The sequence below is a fragment of the Equus przewalskii genome, chromosome 20, assembly GCF_037783145.1.
Source record: "Equus przewalskii isolate Varuska chromosome 20, EquPr2, whole genome shotgun sequence".
Classification (NCBI taxonomy): domain Eukaryota; kingdom Metazoa; phylum Chordata; class Mammalia; order Perissodactyla; family Equidae; genus Equus; species Equus przewalskii.
Window position 1 is genome coordinate 26,626,854 of NC_091850.1, and position 14,924 is coordinate 26,641,777.

General features: G+C 34.3%; 1 protein-coding gene across 12 annotated transcripts in view; it reads left to right on the top strand.

Annotated features, from left to right (window-relative positions):
* The window catches only part of RICTOR (RPTOR independent companion of MTOR complex 2), a 112,090-nt gene that overhangs the window by 82,843 nt on the left and 14,323 nt on the right, over positions 1 to 14,924 (top strand). For 7 of the 12 annotated variants that reach the window (XM_070586937.1, XM_070586939.1, XM_070586940.1 and 4 more), the window contains 8 exons: positions 5,123 to 5,232; positions 5,637 to 5,724; positions 6,961 to 7,053; positions 7,427 to 7,533; positions 8,110 to 8,339; positions 9,853 to 10,861; positions 11,119 to 11,190; positions 14,709 to 14,886. In XM_070586937.1, the coding sequence (XP_070443038.1) occupies positions 5,123 to 5,232; positions 5,637 to 5,724; positions 6,961 to 7,053; positions 7,427 to 7,533; positions 8,110 to 8,339; positions 9,853 to 10,861; positions 11,119 to 11,190; positions 14,709 to 14,886 (1,887 nt within the window). The remainder of the gene's footprint in view (positions 1 to 5,122; positions 5,233 to 5,636; positions 5,725 to 6,960; positions 7,054 to 7,426; positions 7,534 to 8,109; positions 8,340 to 9,852; positions 10,862 to 11,118; positions 11,191 to 14,708; positions 14,887 to 14,924) is intronic. The other 5 variants (XM_070586938.1, XM_070586944.1, XM_070586945.1 and 2 more) reach the window with 1 other exon arrangement.

Sequence of the window (14,924 nt, forward strand, 5' to 3'; positions counted from 1 at the left end):
TTTCTAATTTAAGGGACTGAGTATATAATGGATCACCATTAAGAGATTGTGATTGCAAAATGTGTTTTGCGGGATGAGGATAATGAATTTTGAATATGTTTAAGTGGTATTACCTGTGGGATAACTAGGTGCTGGTATCCAGAAAACATTTGGAAATATGGAGCTGGAGCTCAGATCTGTGCTGAAGATGGCAGTTTGGGAGTCATCAGTGTATGGTAGCAGCAGCAGTAGTAGTAGTAGTTAAAAACAGAAATGAGTGAGATCACAAGGGAAAATGTAAAGAACAAAAAAGAAATCACGCTGAAAATTGCTCCCCAGGGAATACTCTGGTTTAGTAAGGGGAATAAAAGGACAAGGATACTGAGAAAAACATTATCAACGAGAATGGTGTCACTAAAGGATGCTTCAGGAAGGAGAGGCCAGGGGTACAAATTCTTAGAGAGGTCACAGAAGATGAATACTGGAAAACAGGCTGTTAAATTTGACAGGTCATTGGAGAATTTTGCTGGAGCAATTTCAGTAGAAAGTTACAAACAGATGCTGAATTGCAGTTACAGTTAGTTAGGCAGTAAATGGGAGGTTTAAAAATACAGGCAATCTAGTCTGCTCTCTCAGATTAATTAGAGAAAGGGAAGGAAACTAGCTTATTAATTGCCTATCACTGAACTTAGTGCTTTTCAAGTATTACCTCAGTTAATTCTCACAGCAACCCTATGAAATATATTCTGTTATTTCTATTTTGTGAATGAAAACGTGGAAGCTAAGAGAAGTAAACTAATTTATCCTGAGTCACAAAGCTTCAATATAGCAGAACAGGGGCACTTTTTGATGCCAAAGCCCATGCTCTTTCCACTGTATTGGATTTCCTCCCAGTAGCTTGTGGCATGCCAAGATGAAGTGAGACTGCCTCTTTTTCAAGATAATAAAACATCCAGGCCAGGATATTAAAAATCTACTCATTCAATTTAAAACTTCTCTCCCCAAGACCAGGCCTGATAGAGACTTAGAAACCTACAGTGGGGGGAGGATATGGTTAATTCCGTCACTCTTTGTTTCTCATTTTCTTCCCCATTTACTAGCTGCAAGTTTTGGGCTACTCCAGATTTGGAGCAGGAGGAGGAACAAGGGGTAAGGGGTCATGAACAGTCTTACTCAGTTGGTACAGTTGTCATCTGGGGTTGTTAGCTTTGAGTGTCAGATTTCAAATGTTAATTCTTTTGCTTGAGGGTTACTTTATGAATTCTTCAAAGACCTCACCACTGAGGATCTCCTATCTGCAGTTCCCTGCACTAGGGCAATGGCTCCTACCTACTTATACTGCCCCCAGTAGCTAGAAGTCCTCCCCTCAGTTGGAGTCTTCTTGCCCCTTCAGGTAGGTCCTTTTGGGCGGAATCCTCAAGATGATCCACATCAGAAACTCAGTGCATTTCATAGCTATAAACCATACTCTGAGCTTTGCTAGTGTTTTCTTAGTGAATGCCACTGGTCAAAAGATTAATCAGGTAATACCACATGAATGTAACTACTCCTGCATAATAGTCAAAATACCTGCCTTAATTAGATTTTTGTACTCAGTTTTCATGTATAGAGGGGAATATGGTAGTACAGTGGTAGTAGTAGCAGTAGTAATAATTATGGTATGCTGATAAAATTAAAACCTCATATTACTATTGCAAAATAAATATGGAACCTAAAGGAAAAGTAAGTTTTTTAGAGGCTCTAAGTAGTTAAAGTAACCCACTGAATTCAAGTAGTCTAAAATGGTTTAAAATGAAAAGTAATTCTCCCTGCCCCCTTCTGTCTTTTCTGACAGTAATATCTGTTGACAATTTCTTTTGTATGCATTCAAAGATGTTCTGTACATCTATAAGTACATATTCTTTATTTAAAAATACAGACAAATTCTATTTACAACTGTAGATAAAACTGTATTTAACTTTTTCATTTAGCAATGTATCTGAGAGATCTTTTCAGAGCTATGCGTTTAGGTGTATCTCATTCTCTTGAAAGGCTGCGTAGTTTATTAAATGAAATGTACCTTAATTTTTATCACCACTTCTGTCTTGATGGGCATTTAAATTGTTTCCAACTTTTTAATTTTGTAAATAGTATTTGTATTCTTGCATATATATCTTTGCATACTTTTGCAAGTATATCTGTTGGTTAAGTTTCTAAAGTTTCATTGTTGAGGGCCGGCCTGCTGGTGTAGTGGTTCGGTTTGCATGTTCTGCTTTGGTGGCCTGGGGTTCTCAGGTTCAGGTTCCAGCGCGGACCTACATACTGTTCATCAAGCCATGCTGTTGCGGCATCCCACATACAAAATAAAGGAAGATTGCCACAGATGTTAGCTCAGGGCCAATCTTCCTCACCAAAACAACAACTAAAATGAATTTAAATTTTTGATAAATACTGCCAAATTGCTTTCCAAAGAGGTTCTACCAATTCCTTCTAACCAGTTTGAAGTGAAGATCTTTTACAATAAAGATGGCCGTGTGCTTGACTCTCAGTTTAAAGAATTTTTTTTTCTTTTTCTTTTTGAGGAAGATTAGCCCTGAGCTAACTGCTGCCAGTCCTCCTCTTTTTGCTGAGGAAGACTGGCCCTGAGCTAACTAATATCCGTGCCCATCTTCCTCGACTTTATATGTGGGATGCCTACCACAACATGGCTTGCCAAGCAGTGCCATGTCCGCACCCGGGATCCGAACCGGCAAACCCCAGGCCGCCAAAGCAGAACATGCAAACTTAACCGCTGTGCCAGCGGGCCAGCCCCAGTTTAAAGAATTTGACTAGAAGTTTTCCAAGTTTTAGTTGGAAATACTTTTTACATTTGACCTGATTTAAATTAGTGGGGAAAAATATACTATTGCTTATCAAAAGGTGCCAATATGGTAGAACTCAGTTAATTTCCTTATTTTTTTATTTTTTCAAATATTTTATTGAGGTCATAATGGTTTATAACGTGTAATTTCAGATGTAGATTATTATTTATCAGTTTCTATGTATGCTTCATTGTGCTTGCTACCAATCGTCTAATTTTTATCTTTATGTCTTTTGCTCACCCCCTCCACCTCCTTCCCTTCTGTTAACCACTGATCTGTTCTCTTCATCCATGTGTTTGTTTATCTTCCACATATGAGTGAAATCATGTAGTGGTTGTCTTTCTTTGCCTGGTTTATTTCACTTAACATCATACCCTGAAAGTCCATCCATGTTGTTGCGAATGGGACAAGTTTGTCTTTTTTTATGGCTGAGTAGTATTCCATTATGTATATATATACCACATCTTCTTTATCCATTCGTCCATTGTTGGGCACTTGGGTTGCTTCTACTTCTTGGCTAATGTGAATAATGCTGCAGTGAACATAGGGATACATAGATCTCTTTAAACTGTTGATTTCAAGTTCTTAGGATAAATACCCAGTAGTGGGATAACTGGATCATACGGTATTTCTCTTTTTAATTTTTTGAGAAATCTCCATACTGTTTTCCATAGTGGCTGCATCAGTTTGCATTCCCACAAACATTGTACGAGGGTTTCTTTTTCTCCACATCCTCTCCAAAATTTGTTACTTTTTGTCTTGAAATTATAGCCATTCTGACAGGTGTAAGGTGATATCTCATTGTAGTTTTGATTTTCATTTACCTAATAATTAATGATCGTGAGCATCTTTTCATGTGCCTATTGGCCATCTGTATATCTTCTTTGGAAAAATAGCTGTTTATATTCTCTGCCCATGTTTTGATCAGGTTGTTTGTTTCTTTGTTGTTGAGTGGTATAAGTTCTTTATGTATTTTGGAAATTAACCCCTTGTTGGATATACGATTTACAAATATTTTCTCCCTTCTGGTGGCTTGTCCTTTCATTTTGTTCATGGTTTCCTTTGCCTTGCAGAAGCTTTTAGTCCTATTTGTTTATTTTCTTTTCCCTTGCCTGAGTAGACATGGTATTCGAAAAGCTGCTGCAAAAACCAGTATCAAAGAGTGTACTGCCTATATTTTCTTTTAGGAGTTTTAATAGTTTCAGGTCTTAATTCAAGTCTCTAATCCACTTCTAGTTAATTTTTGTTTATGGTGTAAGATAATGGTCTACTTTCATTCTTTTGCATGTGGCTGTCCAGTTTTTCCATCACCATTTATTGAAGAGACTTTCCTTTCTCTGTTGTAGTTTTTGGCTCCTTTGTCGACGATTAGCTCTCCACAGATGTGTGTTTTTATTTCTGGACTTTCAATTCTGTTCCATTGATCTGTGTGTCTGTTTTTGTGCCAGTACCATGCTGTCTTAATTACTATAGCTTTGTAGTATGTTTTGAAGTCAAGGATTGTGATGCCTCCAGCTTTGTTCCTTTTCCTTAGGATTGTTTTGGCTATTCGAGGTCTTTTGTTGTTCCATATAAATTTTAGAATTCTTTGTTCTGTTTCCGTGAAGAATGTCATTAGGATTCTGATTGTGATTGCATTGAATCTGTAGATTGCTTTAGGTAATATGGACATTTTAACTATGTTTATTCTGGAATGTATATTCTGGAATATCCATTTCTTTGTGTCTTCTTCGATTTCTTTTGATAATGTCTTATAGTTTTCAGTGTATAGGTCTTTCATCTCCTTGGTTTAATTTATTGCTAGTTATTTTACTCTTTTTGTTGTGATTGTAAATGGGATTGTATTCTTGAGTTCTCTTTATGCTAGTTAGCTATTTGTGTATAGAAATGCAACTGATTTTTGTAAGTTGATTTTGTACCCTGCAATTTTGCTGTAGTTAATTTTCTTTTTAAAATTTCTAGTGAATATGTTGTGTGTTTAATATTAAGAAGCTAGTTTTTTTTTTTTTAATGGAGAAAGGGATTCAAATAAGATGAAAAACAAAATTAACTTACTTATATGGACCCTGAAATATTAATTGAAAATGGAGGGCAAAGTATTAGCAGAAAGCCTTTGGGTATGATAGAACGTTTACATTTATAATACCTTGTTCTATCCTTTTCAAAAATTTCTTAAATTTCCTAAACAGATGTTCACTGTTCTCATATTTATGCTTCCAAGATTTGCTAGGTAGCTAACATATTACAAATTTAGTTAATGTTGTTATGATACTATATGCAATTAAAACAATATTGTCTTGTAGGAATATAATTCAAAATACGTTGACTTGATTGAGGAACAACTTAATGAAGCACTTACTACTTATCGGAAGCCAATTGATGGTGATAACTATGTTCGTCGGAGTAACCAAAGGTAGAGTCCAGTTAGTGGAGTAATTTATTGCTGATCTTCAAATATAAAATTAAAACCAGTTTGTAATAAATCATTATTTAAAAAAATAAATCATTAGTTTTAAATCATGTACTTTTAAAATGGTTCATAGCATGGTGAATACACTCACTGATACAGCATTCAGATACCGTCCATGCTCTTACCCTAGTCTGTCTTTCTAGTTTCTTCTCTCTTACCATTGCTGTGAGACCAGCTAAACTGTTATTTTTCTAGAGAAATCCTCATGCCTTTCAACCTGTGTATTTTTATGTATGCTGAGAGATTATATCTAATTCTGTTTATCTACTACTTTATTACTAGTTATTGTTTTAATGAGCGTATTTAAAATAAGCTAATAGGTATATCGATCATCTTTGTTATACTAGATTACAGCGTCCTCATGTCTACCTGCCTGTACACCTTTATGGACAACTGGTACATCACAAAACAGGCTGTCATTTGTTGGAAGTACAGGTAAAAACATAATTAATTTTAAATAGCTACAATAGTAGCAAAAAATGTTAATATTGCTAAAGTATTATTTTTGCAAAACTTCTCAAAAACTTTCAACTCAACGTCATAATTGCTTTTAAAGGTATCCATCTTGTAAATTGACTTAGGCATTCTGCACTTATAATGCTTAGACATATTACTGGCTTGTGTGCATTTCCCTGATTTATGTGTTAGCCTTTACATAACTAACTTGTTAGGTAGTATAAGTAACCCACAGAAGGTCTGAGGTCTTTGCTTCATAGACTGCTGGAAAAGTTTATTCCGTAGTAAAAACATACTGAAAAACTGAGTTTCTTCATTCCTCTTGTTGGGAAATTAAACTGAACACAATACAGATTCTGTTATCTTTGGTGAGCAACAAACTGAAAGTGTAAGTTGCTCTTTGTTAGTGCTTCACTGTTCTCATGTGCTTCATGGACTGTAACAGGCTTAGGCAGCAGTTGTTCTTGAATGTAGTATGCACGCCGAATTTATGGCTGTGAGTATGTCTTGCAACTAGATGTTTTCAGTAAATATAACCTTTTTCTTATTTTAGAGATGAATAGTTATAGAAGTTTGTGTCTGTGTCTGAACAATAGTAATCTAGCAATTTAGTTCCTTTTGTATCAGTGTTCATCTCAGGAGCAAAAGTTTTGCATAAATATATTCTACAGTTTCATATAATTTTATATTATGTCTATGAAGACTATTGGGGCACACATCTTTATATTAATTTTTTTTTAATTCACTAAAAATTTGAATGATTTGCTCAGTGTCGTTACCTATATAGTATGGTAAAATCTTTTGAGTTAATTATTTTCTATTTAAAGGAAATAATCATAATTATGGCTAACATTTTTGTAATACTAGGTACTAAGTACTTTGTTAAGCACTTTATATGTAATAATTTATTAAATCATCAAACCTTATGAGACAGATGCTGTTATTATCATCCCTATTTTAGAGATTAGGAAATCCAGGCCTGGAGAGATTAAGTAACTTGCTCAAGGCCACATAGATACTAAGTGCTGACTCTAGAATATAAACTCAGAGCCCATGTACTAATGCTGCTCCTTAAGAAGTTTTACATAAAATTATTTTAGAATTTTAAATATGCAGAAATTACTAAATGCAGATCTTACATAGGTCTTAAGATGCAATTAGAAAATACGTTAAAAACATATTGTTACTCATAAGGTTTTTTTTCCCTTTCCCTAGAATATTGTTACAGAACTCTGTCACAACGTTCGTACACCAGATTTGGATAAATGGGAAGAAATTAAAAAACTGAAAGCATCTCTTTGGGCCTTGGTTTGTAATAAACATTTCTATAAGATCTTCATAATTTTTAGATTTTTCTAATTTTACCATTAATATTAAATGAATAAAAATCATTTTATTTGGAACTTGTTCTTAGATTAATATTCTAAGACCAAGATTGTTCCTGCCCACTTAAATATCATTTTTATACTGGAAAATAGATGGTTAAATTATCGGTTTTCTTGGTAAGACAAATGGGACATTAATTCCTAAAATTTCTTATTTGAAGTTTTTTTTTCACATTTTTGTTTTTCCTCTCTCATAGATGGGGATGTGTTTTCTGGTTTTTTGGGTAACTTTCCAAATCTTTTGAAATAGTTAGTTTGGTAAATATATTTGATGTAAGTGATTTATTTTCTTTCAGGGAAATATTGGCTCATCAAATTGGGGTCTCAATTTGCTACAGGAAGAAAATGTAATTCCAGATATACTAAAACTTGCGAAACAGTGTGAGGTTCTTTCCATCAGAGGGTATGTCATTTAACTCAGAAATTTTTCTAATGTATATATTATTATTCACAAATGAGTGTGAGGAAAGAGTATTTTATTATACAATGTAGTCCTTTAGAACTGTTAATTCACTGCAAGTGCTAATGATACAAGATTTTTAAATGCATTAAGTTAAATATCTCAAGGACCTCCTTGTTTAATATTATCTTTCCATTTTTATCATTAGAATGTTGAAGTTTACTTTGCAAGTAAACAGTGAAAATGTAACATGTGTCCAAATATTCCAGTAGTCTGATAGCCCAAATATTCCAGATTTATCCCAGAAAAGCTAATATATGTCTCTTTTTCTGAGATTGCATTATGTTCTTTTAAATTATTTCATTGTAATTAATATTTTTATTAGGAAGGTTTTCATGTTTTTTATTGCTTCTAATTTACTCCTAATGCGTTTTAATACATTTTTCCACGAGCTAAACAATTTTTAGTGGCTTTTAAAAAAACTTTAAATGTACATATAGCAAACTAATGTTTTGTGGTAGCTTTAAGAAATCTTAGTTTGGAATTCTAAACTGTCATTACTGTATCTTTTACATACAGGACCTGTGTATATGTACTTGGGCTCATAGCCAAAACAAAACAAGGCTGCGATATTCTAAAATGTCACAACTGGGATGCTGTAAGGCACAGTCGCAAACATCTCTGGCCAGTGGTTCCAGATGATGTGGAACAACTGTGTAATGAACTCTCTTCTATCCCAAGCACCCTAAGTTTAAACTCCGAGTCAACAAGCTCTAGACATAATAGTGAAAGTGAATCTGCACCATCAAGTGAGTATTGTGACAAGGTCATACACAGTTACCCAAAATTAACGTTTGTATTTGTAATATCAAAATTTAAATGTATTTGTTATATTCCTAATTTACTTTTTTCTAAGATAATTTGGCAGCGTTTTGGAGAATGCATATCTTTTCACCACAGATTAAAGCCACCATCGTACATTGTTTTCTACCCTTGCTTTCAAAATAGCCTTTGGAAAATCTTACTTACAGAGTTAAATAATAAACCATGCACCAAAAGAATCATTCCCCATTTTTGCTTGTCATAAAATCTAATAAGTAAATGTTTATCTGTCTACCTTCTTCATTTACACAGGTTTTTTAACTCATTTTTCAGATAAAGAGATTGTTGAACCAGAATATATTTGTTAAGAAATATTATATTCACATGTTCATTTTTGAGAGAAGAGCTAAATTTTAAAACTGAATAGTGAAACTGTTAAAAGATATGAGTATCAAAAATCAATTAAATAAAAAACAGTTTGTGGTTTTAAGCCCTGTGCTAAATGCTATTAGGTGTACAAAATTTAAGACGTCATTCTTTTTAAGAAGATAGTACAACATTTATCAAACCATATTTCATCAGATCTAAGATACCATGAATTATAAGATGCACCAGTATTTTATGTGCCACTAAAAATGAAGACAGCAATGCTGCCTATTAAACTAGGACATACCACTGATTGCAAGATGCATCCTGATTTTAGAGATACTAAGTGTGAAAAGTGTCCATCTTAGAATTGACAAAATATGGAAATACACTGCAATATGCAAGTTTATTACTTTATTTTGCCTTCTTTCAAAGTATATTTGAAGAAGTTTATAATTATTCAAGAGAAAAGTAAAAAATAAAACTAGAATAAAATCCTGTAGATGTCATTAGGCATCTCAAAATATTGAGTCTTTTGTTAGAGTTAGGCACTGAATTTAGATAAGTTTCTTACTACCCAAGGCAAAATGAGAAATAAATATAATTGGTTTAAACATGAATTTAAAATGTTATGACTTGATACTTTATTGAGACTTGAAATATACTTTGTAAGTATATTTCAAGATTGGGGATTCATTTCTTATGAGATTAATTTCTCCTGCTTGTTGTGATTTGGAGAATAAACTACGAGGAATCTGTACCAACTGAGTGAACATCCATGGTCAAGTCTCCTTTTTCCCCTTTAATTTTATCCTGAATATTTGGAGGTTTTGGGAAACTCACTGGAATAATAAAAAGAAACTTTATGTAAGCTCTGCCATATTGAGCCCTATAGTTTTCTTTGGAAATAACAGAAGATCCTCATAATGACATAGTTTTACATTTTATTCAAGTCCAAACTGTGGGTCTCAAGAAAGCACTTTTTATGTGACTCAGCAGCTGAACCCTTTATTTTTGAAAATTTTTTCCCTAGATGACTGTTAAACAGAAATTTCTGAAATATGTCATTAATAGTTACCATGATTTTGTTTGTCATTTTTTACATGCCTTTACTAATCAATCCTTTGATCATAGGTATGTTCATAATGGAGGATGACCGGTTTGGCAGCAGCTCTACTAGTACATTTTTCCTTGACATCAATGAAGATGCAGAGCCAGCGTTTTTTGATCGACCTGGACCTATAAAGGATAAAAATTCATTCCCATTCTTTGCTTCTAGTAAACTTGTGAAAAATCGTATTTTAAATTCGCTTACTTTGCCTAATAAAAAACATCGTAGTAGCAGCGATCCAAAAGGAGGGAAACTGTCATCTGAAAATAAGACAAGCAACAGGCGGATCAGAACGCTTACGGAGCCCAGTGTTGACTTTATTCATAGTGATGATTTCACACCCATATCCACAGTACAGAAAACATTACAATTAGAAACTTCATTTGTTGGGAATAAGCACATTGAAGACACTGGTAGTACTCCAAGTATTGGAGAGAATGACTTAAAATTCACCAAGAGTCTTGGTACAGAAAATCACAGAGAAAACACAAGCCGAGAGAGATTAGTTGTAGAAAGTTCAACAAGCTCACATATGAAGATACGTAGCCAAAGTTTTAATACAGACACTACAACAAGTGGCATAAGTTCAATGAGCTCAAGTCCTTCACGAGAGACAGTAGGTGTAGATGCTACAACTGTGGACACAGACTGTGGGAGTATGAGTACTGTGGTAAGTACTAAAACTGTTAAGACAAGCCACTATTTGACGCCACAGTCTAACCATCTATCTCTCTCCAAATCAAACTCAGTGTCCCTGGTGCCTCCAGGTTCTTCTCATACCCTTCCTAGAAGAGCACAGTCCCTTAAAGCACCCTCTATTGCTACAATTAAAAGTCTGGCAGATTGTAACTTTAGTTACACCAGTTCTAGAGATGCCTTTGGCTACGCTACACTGAAAAGATTACAGCAACAAAGAATGCATCCATCCTTATCTCATTCTGAAGCTTTGGCATCTCCAGCGAAAGATGTGCTGTTTACAGATACCATCACCATGAAGGCCAACAGCTTTGAGTCCAGATTAACACCAAGCAGGTGAGCAAAGACATGTTTAAAACTAACAACAGTGGTTGCCAGGTTTTACATCTGCATAAGCCTCAGAAGTGACCTATTATAATTGTTTACTATGGTAGGCTATAAGCTCCTAGTTACCCGATATGATTTGAAATGGATTCTTGCAGCTGCGAGGGGGGAAAAGAAACTCCTTTAGGCCCTGAAAGTAAACATATATGCTTTGCAAGGACACACAAGTCACAAGCTTTTTTTTTTTATTTATTTCTCGCTTCTGCAAGGATCGATTTTAAAAAGAAGCATGTTGGGGGAATCAGGAGCTTAAGACCTACAATAACAAACAACCTTTTCAGGTAGGTCAATTTAAGGCTCCAAAAGTTGACCTCTTTTTTCTTTTTTTTTTTTTTAAGATAACAAAATTTCAGTGAAATTCTTTTCGGTTTGTTTTGAGTAGGTGTGATTATTAAGTAGCAACCTAATGAACATTAAATGAATTACTTGGCCCTCAGGATCAGCAATAGCAGTTTGCTTATGCTCAAGAACATTTAGGGGAGGATTTCTATGCCATATCTAAAGATTATATCAAGCTGGTCAAAGTAAACAATTTAGATTTTACCTTTAAAAGACATGCAATTTTAAATATGATTGTTGCAAAAATTTCTCTATTTTTTGTTGTTGTTGGGCCAAATACTTCTAAAAACTTTCTTAGTTTGAGATTATTCATTTACATTTATTTAAATGGTTAGTATTTGTCAGATACTGAGAATAATGCCTGGCACATCTTAAGCGCTCAATAAAAGTTAGTTATTGTTATCATCATCATCATTATCATTATTGGTGGTTATTTCTTTAGTGTAATCTCTTGGCTTTTATATAACCAAATTCTTAATAATGTTAAGTTATTAAGCAGTTTTGTTTCAATAATTTTAACACATTTAGTAGAAGGGGTACCTGGTAGCAGATAATCAATTATATCTCCTTTTGTAGAATTTCATAAATTATGTAGTAATCTCATCTACCTGGAACTTACCGGCTTTGGTACCCACATCAATTCAGAAGAAAGCCAGGCAAACCTCTCAATAGCTCACCACTATAAATCTATGCAGTAAAGTTCATGAATTTTATTCAAAAAAGGTACCTCTGACCCTCAAAGTTTGTTGATATTTTCTAACAAGCTTGAGTGTCAGGCTTTCAGGCCTATAGAAGCAACAATTAGAAGCTTCTACTGGTAGGTACACTGTAACAGGAAATGACAGCTCATAAAATTGGTAGCAAAGGAGGAAACTTTTATACTACAACAAAGTATTTGAAAACTCAAAGACCGAAACAGTCTGTTAGCGTTCAGCCAGGGGTAGTAAGTAACAGAGCACACTGAAATGAGCAGTAGAAGTACCACCATCTTACAGCTCAGTACAGTAGCTGAAGTCTTGTTAACTCAGAACCATCCAGTTCAATTTATTATATCTCATTGAAGCAGGTATTTCTATCCAAATTGATTAAGCATAGATAAAAAGTGGTAGTGCTTAAATATTCATAAGAATAAACCAAAAAAGACAGCTATGCCAAATCACTTATTTCCTCACCAGTCTGGGTTCTTAGGATCTTATTCCGGTATTCCCTTTTAGAACAGGAGAAGAATATTTGGAAATTGTGCTCCTAAACTGCCAAGTTATTGTCATTATAAAGGATGAATAGGTGTTTTTAATATCTTAGGAGGGGAAAAAATCGAAAAAGCACTCAAGGAAAATAGGAGCAGTTTGTACAAAGGCATGAAGAAATAACAAAACTTCATGTTCCTCACATCTTTCATTTATTCTTCAAATTGTATTTAGCATTTAGATTCCTTGTAGGAAAAAATTGTTGGCATTAATCTTATTATTCCTATTTCTATCCTTTGGTTGATTCAGAGAAAATGAGAATGATGGAAGATAACTACAAATTTACTTTAAAATAATAGTTTGGAATCCAGGCTGAGAAGATTTTTTTTGTTGTTACTTTCTTATAAAATTAAGAGTAGGCATATTGTTACCTGTGGTATAATGGCTGATGTGAATCCAGCAGTCTGAAAAATCATCTCTTACTGAGATATTTCCTTGGAGCATGGAAGAAAAAACACTGAAGTAGGAATCCTTGATCTTGAGTTTTAATACTGGCCCTGAGTGAATGAACTTGGACCATGTTCCGTAAATTATGCTGTCTTTTCTGCCTGGAATTTGACGGCTTTACAAACCTCATCAATCCAGAACAAAGCCAGGCGAACCTCTCAGTTGCTTACCATTAGAAATCTATGTTGTAAAGTTCATGAATTTTGAAATATCTAGGCCTCAGTTGCCTCATCTAGTGGAGTTTGGACTAGATCAGTGGTTTTAAGCTTTTTAAATGGTGCTTTTTAAATAGAGAAACCCTTTCTTCACAAAAACATTTCTATGGAAACCCAGTATGTAGAATAGATAAAAATGGAACTGTTCTGTTTGAAATAGGGCTGGGAAGGCCAATAATCCAGTAATTCCTTCTCCTCTACTCCAGCAGTCCTTGAAGGGTTTTATGGAATTAGAGAGATATAATGAGTACAATTTAAAAACCACCAGCCTATTTTATGAAATTTGTAAATTTCAATTATGAGTGGTTTTAGGTGGAAATTACTAGAAATTAGGGGTGGTTTTGCTATGCTAATATTAATAGCTACTATTTATTAAGCATGTATTTTGTTTGTTTTACAAAATAATTCTTTGTTTTAATATCAGGCTACATTATTACACTTTAAATGAGTTGGGTTTCCAAATAGCAATATATATATATATATATATGCTGTGGAACCTCGCATGGTGCCTTGGATGTACAAAGCAGATGTCTAGTAAATATTTTAGCACGCGTATTGCGTGGACAAGGATCTATATGAGAGAGGTGTATCTTATGGAAATGTCAGTGCTTCATATAAGGCTATCTCTTGTAATATTTACAAATGATACTATTTTTGCTATTTTGTATCTGTCTTCTGTGTTAACATAAATCTTACGTTGATAAAGCATTGATTGTCACACAAAGAATAAGTAATTATTTTTCATGAAAATGGTTAATAATAAGTACCCTTAGTTATATGATGGCCAGCTGTGGTGGTCTAGTTGTTAAAATTCGGCACTCTAACTGCCATGGCTGGGGTTCCTTTCCAGATCAGGGAAACTACACCACCCATCTGTCAGTTGTCATACTGTGGCAGCTACATGTTACTATAATGCTGAAAGGAAATATCAGCCGGTCACCCATGGTAGACAGATTTCAGCAGACCTTCCAGACCAAGACAAACTAGGAAGAAGAAAGAAAGACCTAGCCACCCACTTCTGAAAAAATTGGCCATGAAAACCCTATGAATAGTGGCAGAGCATTGTCTAATATAGCACCAGAAGGTGAGAGGGTGGCACAAAAAGACTGGGCAGGGTTCCACTGTGCTGTGCACAGGGTTGCTAGGAGTCGGAATTGACTGATCTGCCCTGACAAGTTAGATGATAGCAAATCTAGCAATCTCAAATGATTGTGCAGATAGTCCTTGGATTATACCTCTGACCTCTGAGGTCAGTTTTTTTTACTTCTAGATATTGAAAGTTATCTTAAGAGCCCACCTTTTCACTTTTGCCTGGGAGACCGTAACAGTTGTTTTTAGTAACAGTCTACATTACTGATTACCTTTTCTATATCAATTTATAGCAGCTAAATATTTCCAAGTATTTATATGTTCTCACTAAACAATATGGCATTGTTGTGTACTCAACTATTTATTTTTTATGAAGGTATCAAAATAAATTATAATGTCTTTGTATGATTAATATTACAAATCAAGACACTAATGCGAGTGGTTTCTTTTATGGTATTGTAGGTTCATGAAAGCTTTAAGTTATGCTTCGTTAGATAAAGAAGATTTATTAAGTCCTATTAATCAAAATACCCTGCAGCGATCCTCTTCAGTGAGGTCCATGGTGTCCAGTGCAACATATGGTAGTTCAGATGACTATATTGGTCTTGCTCTTCCAGTAGACATCAATGATATATTCCAGGTATTAAAAGTTCCACTGTTTTCTTATGAGTTGATTTT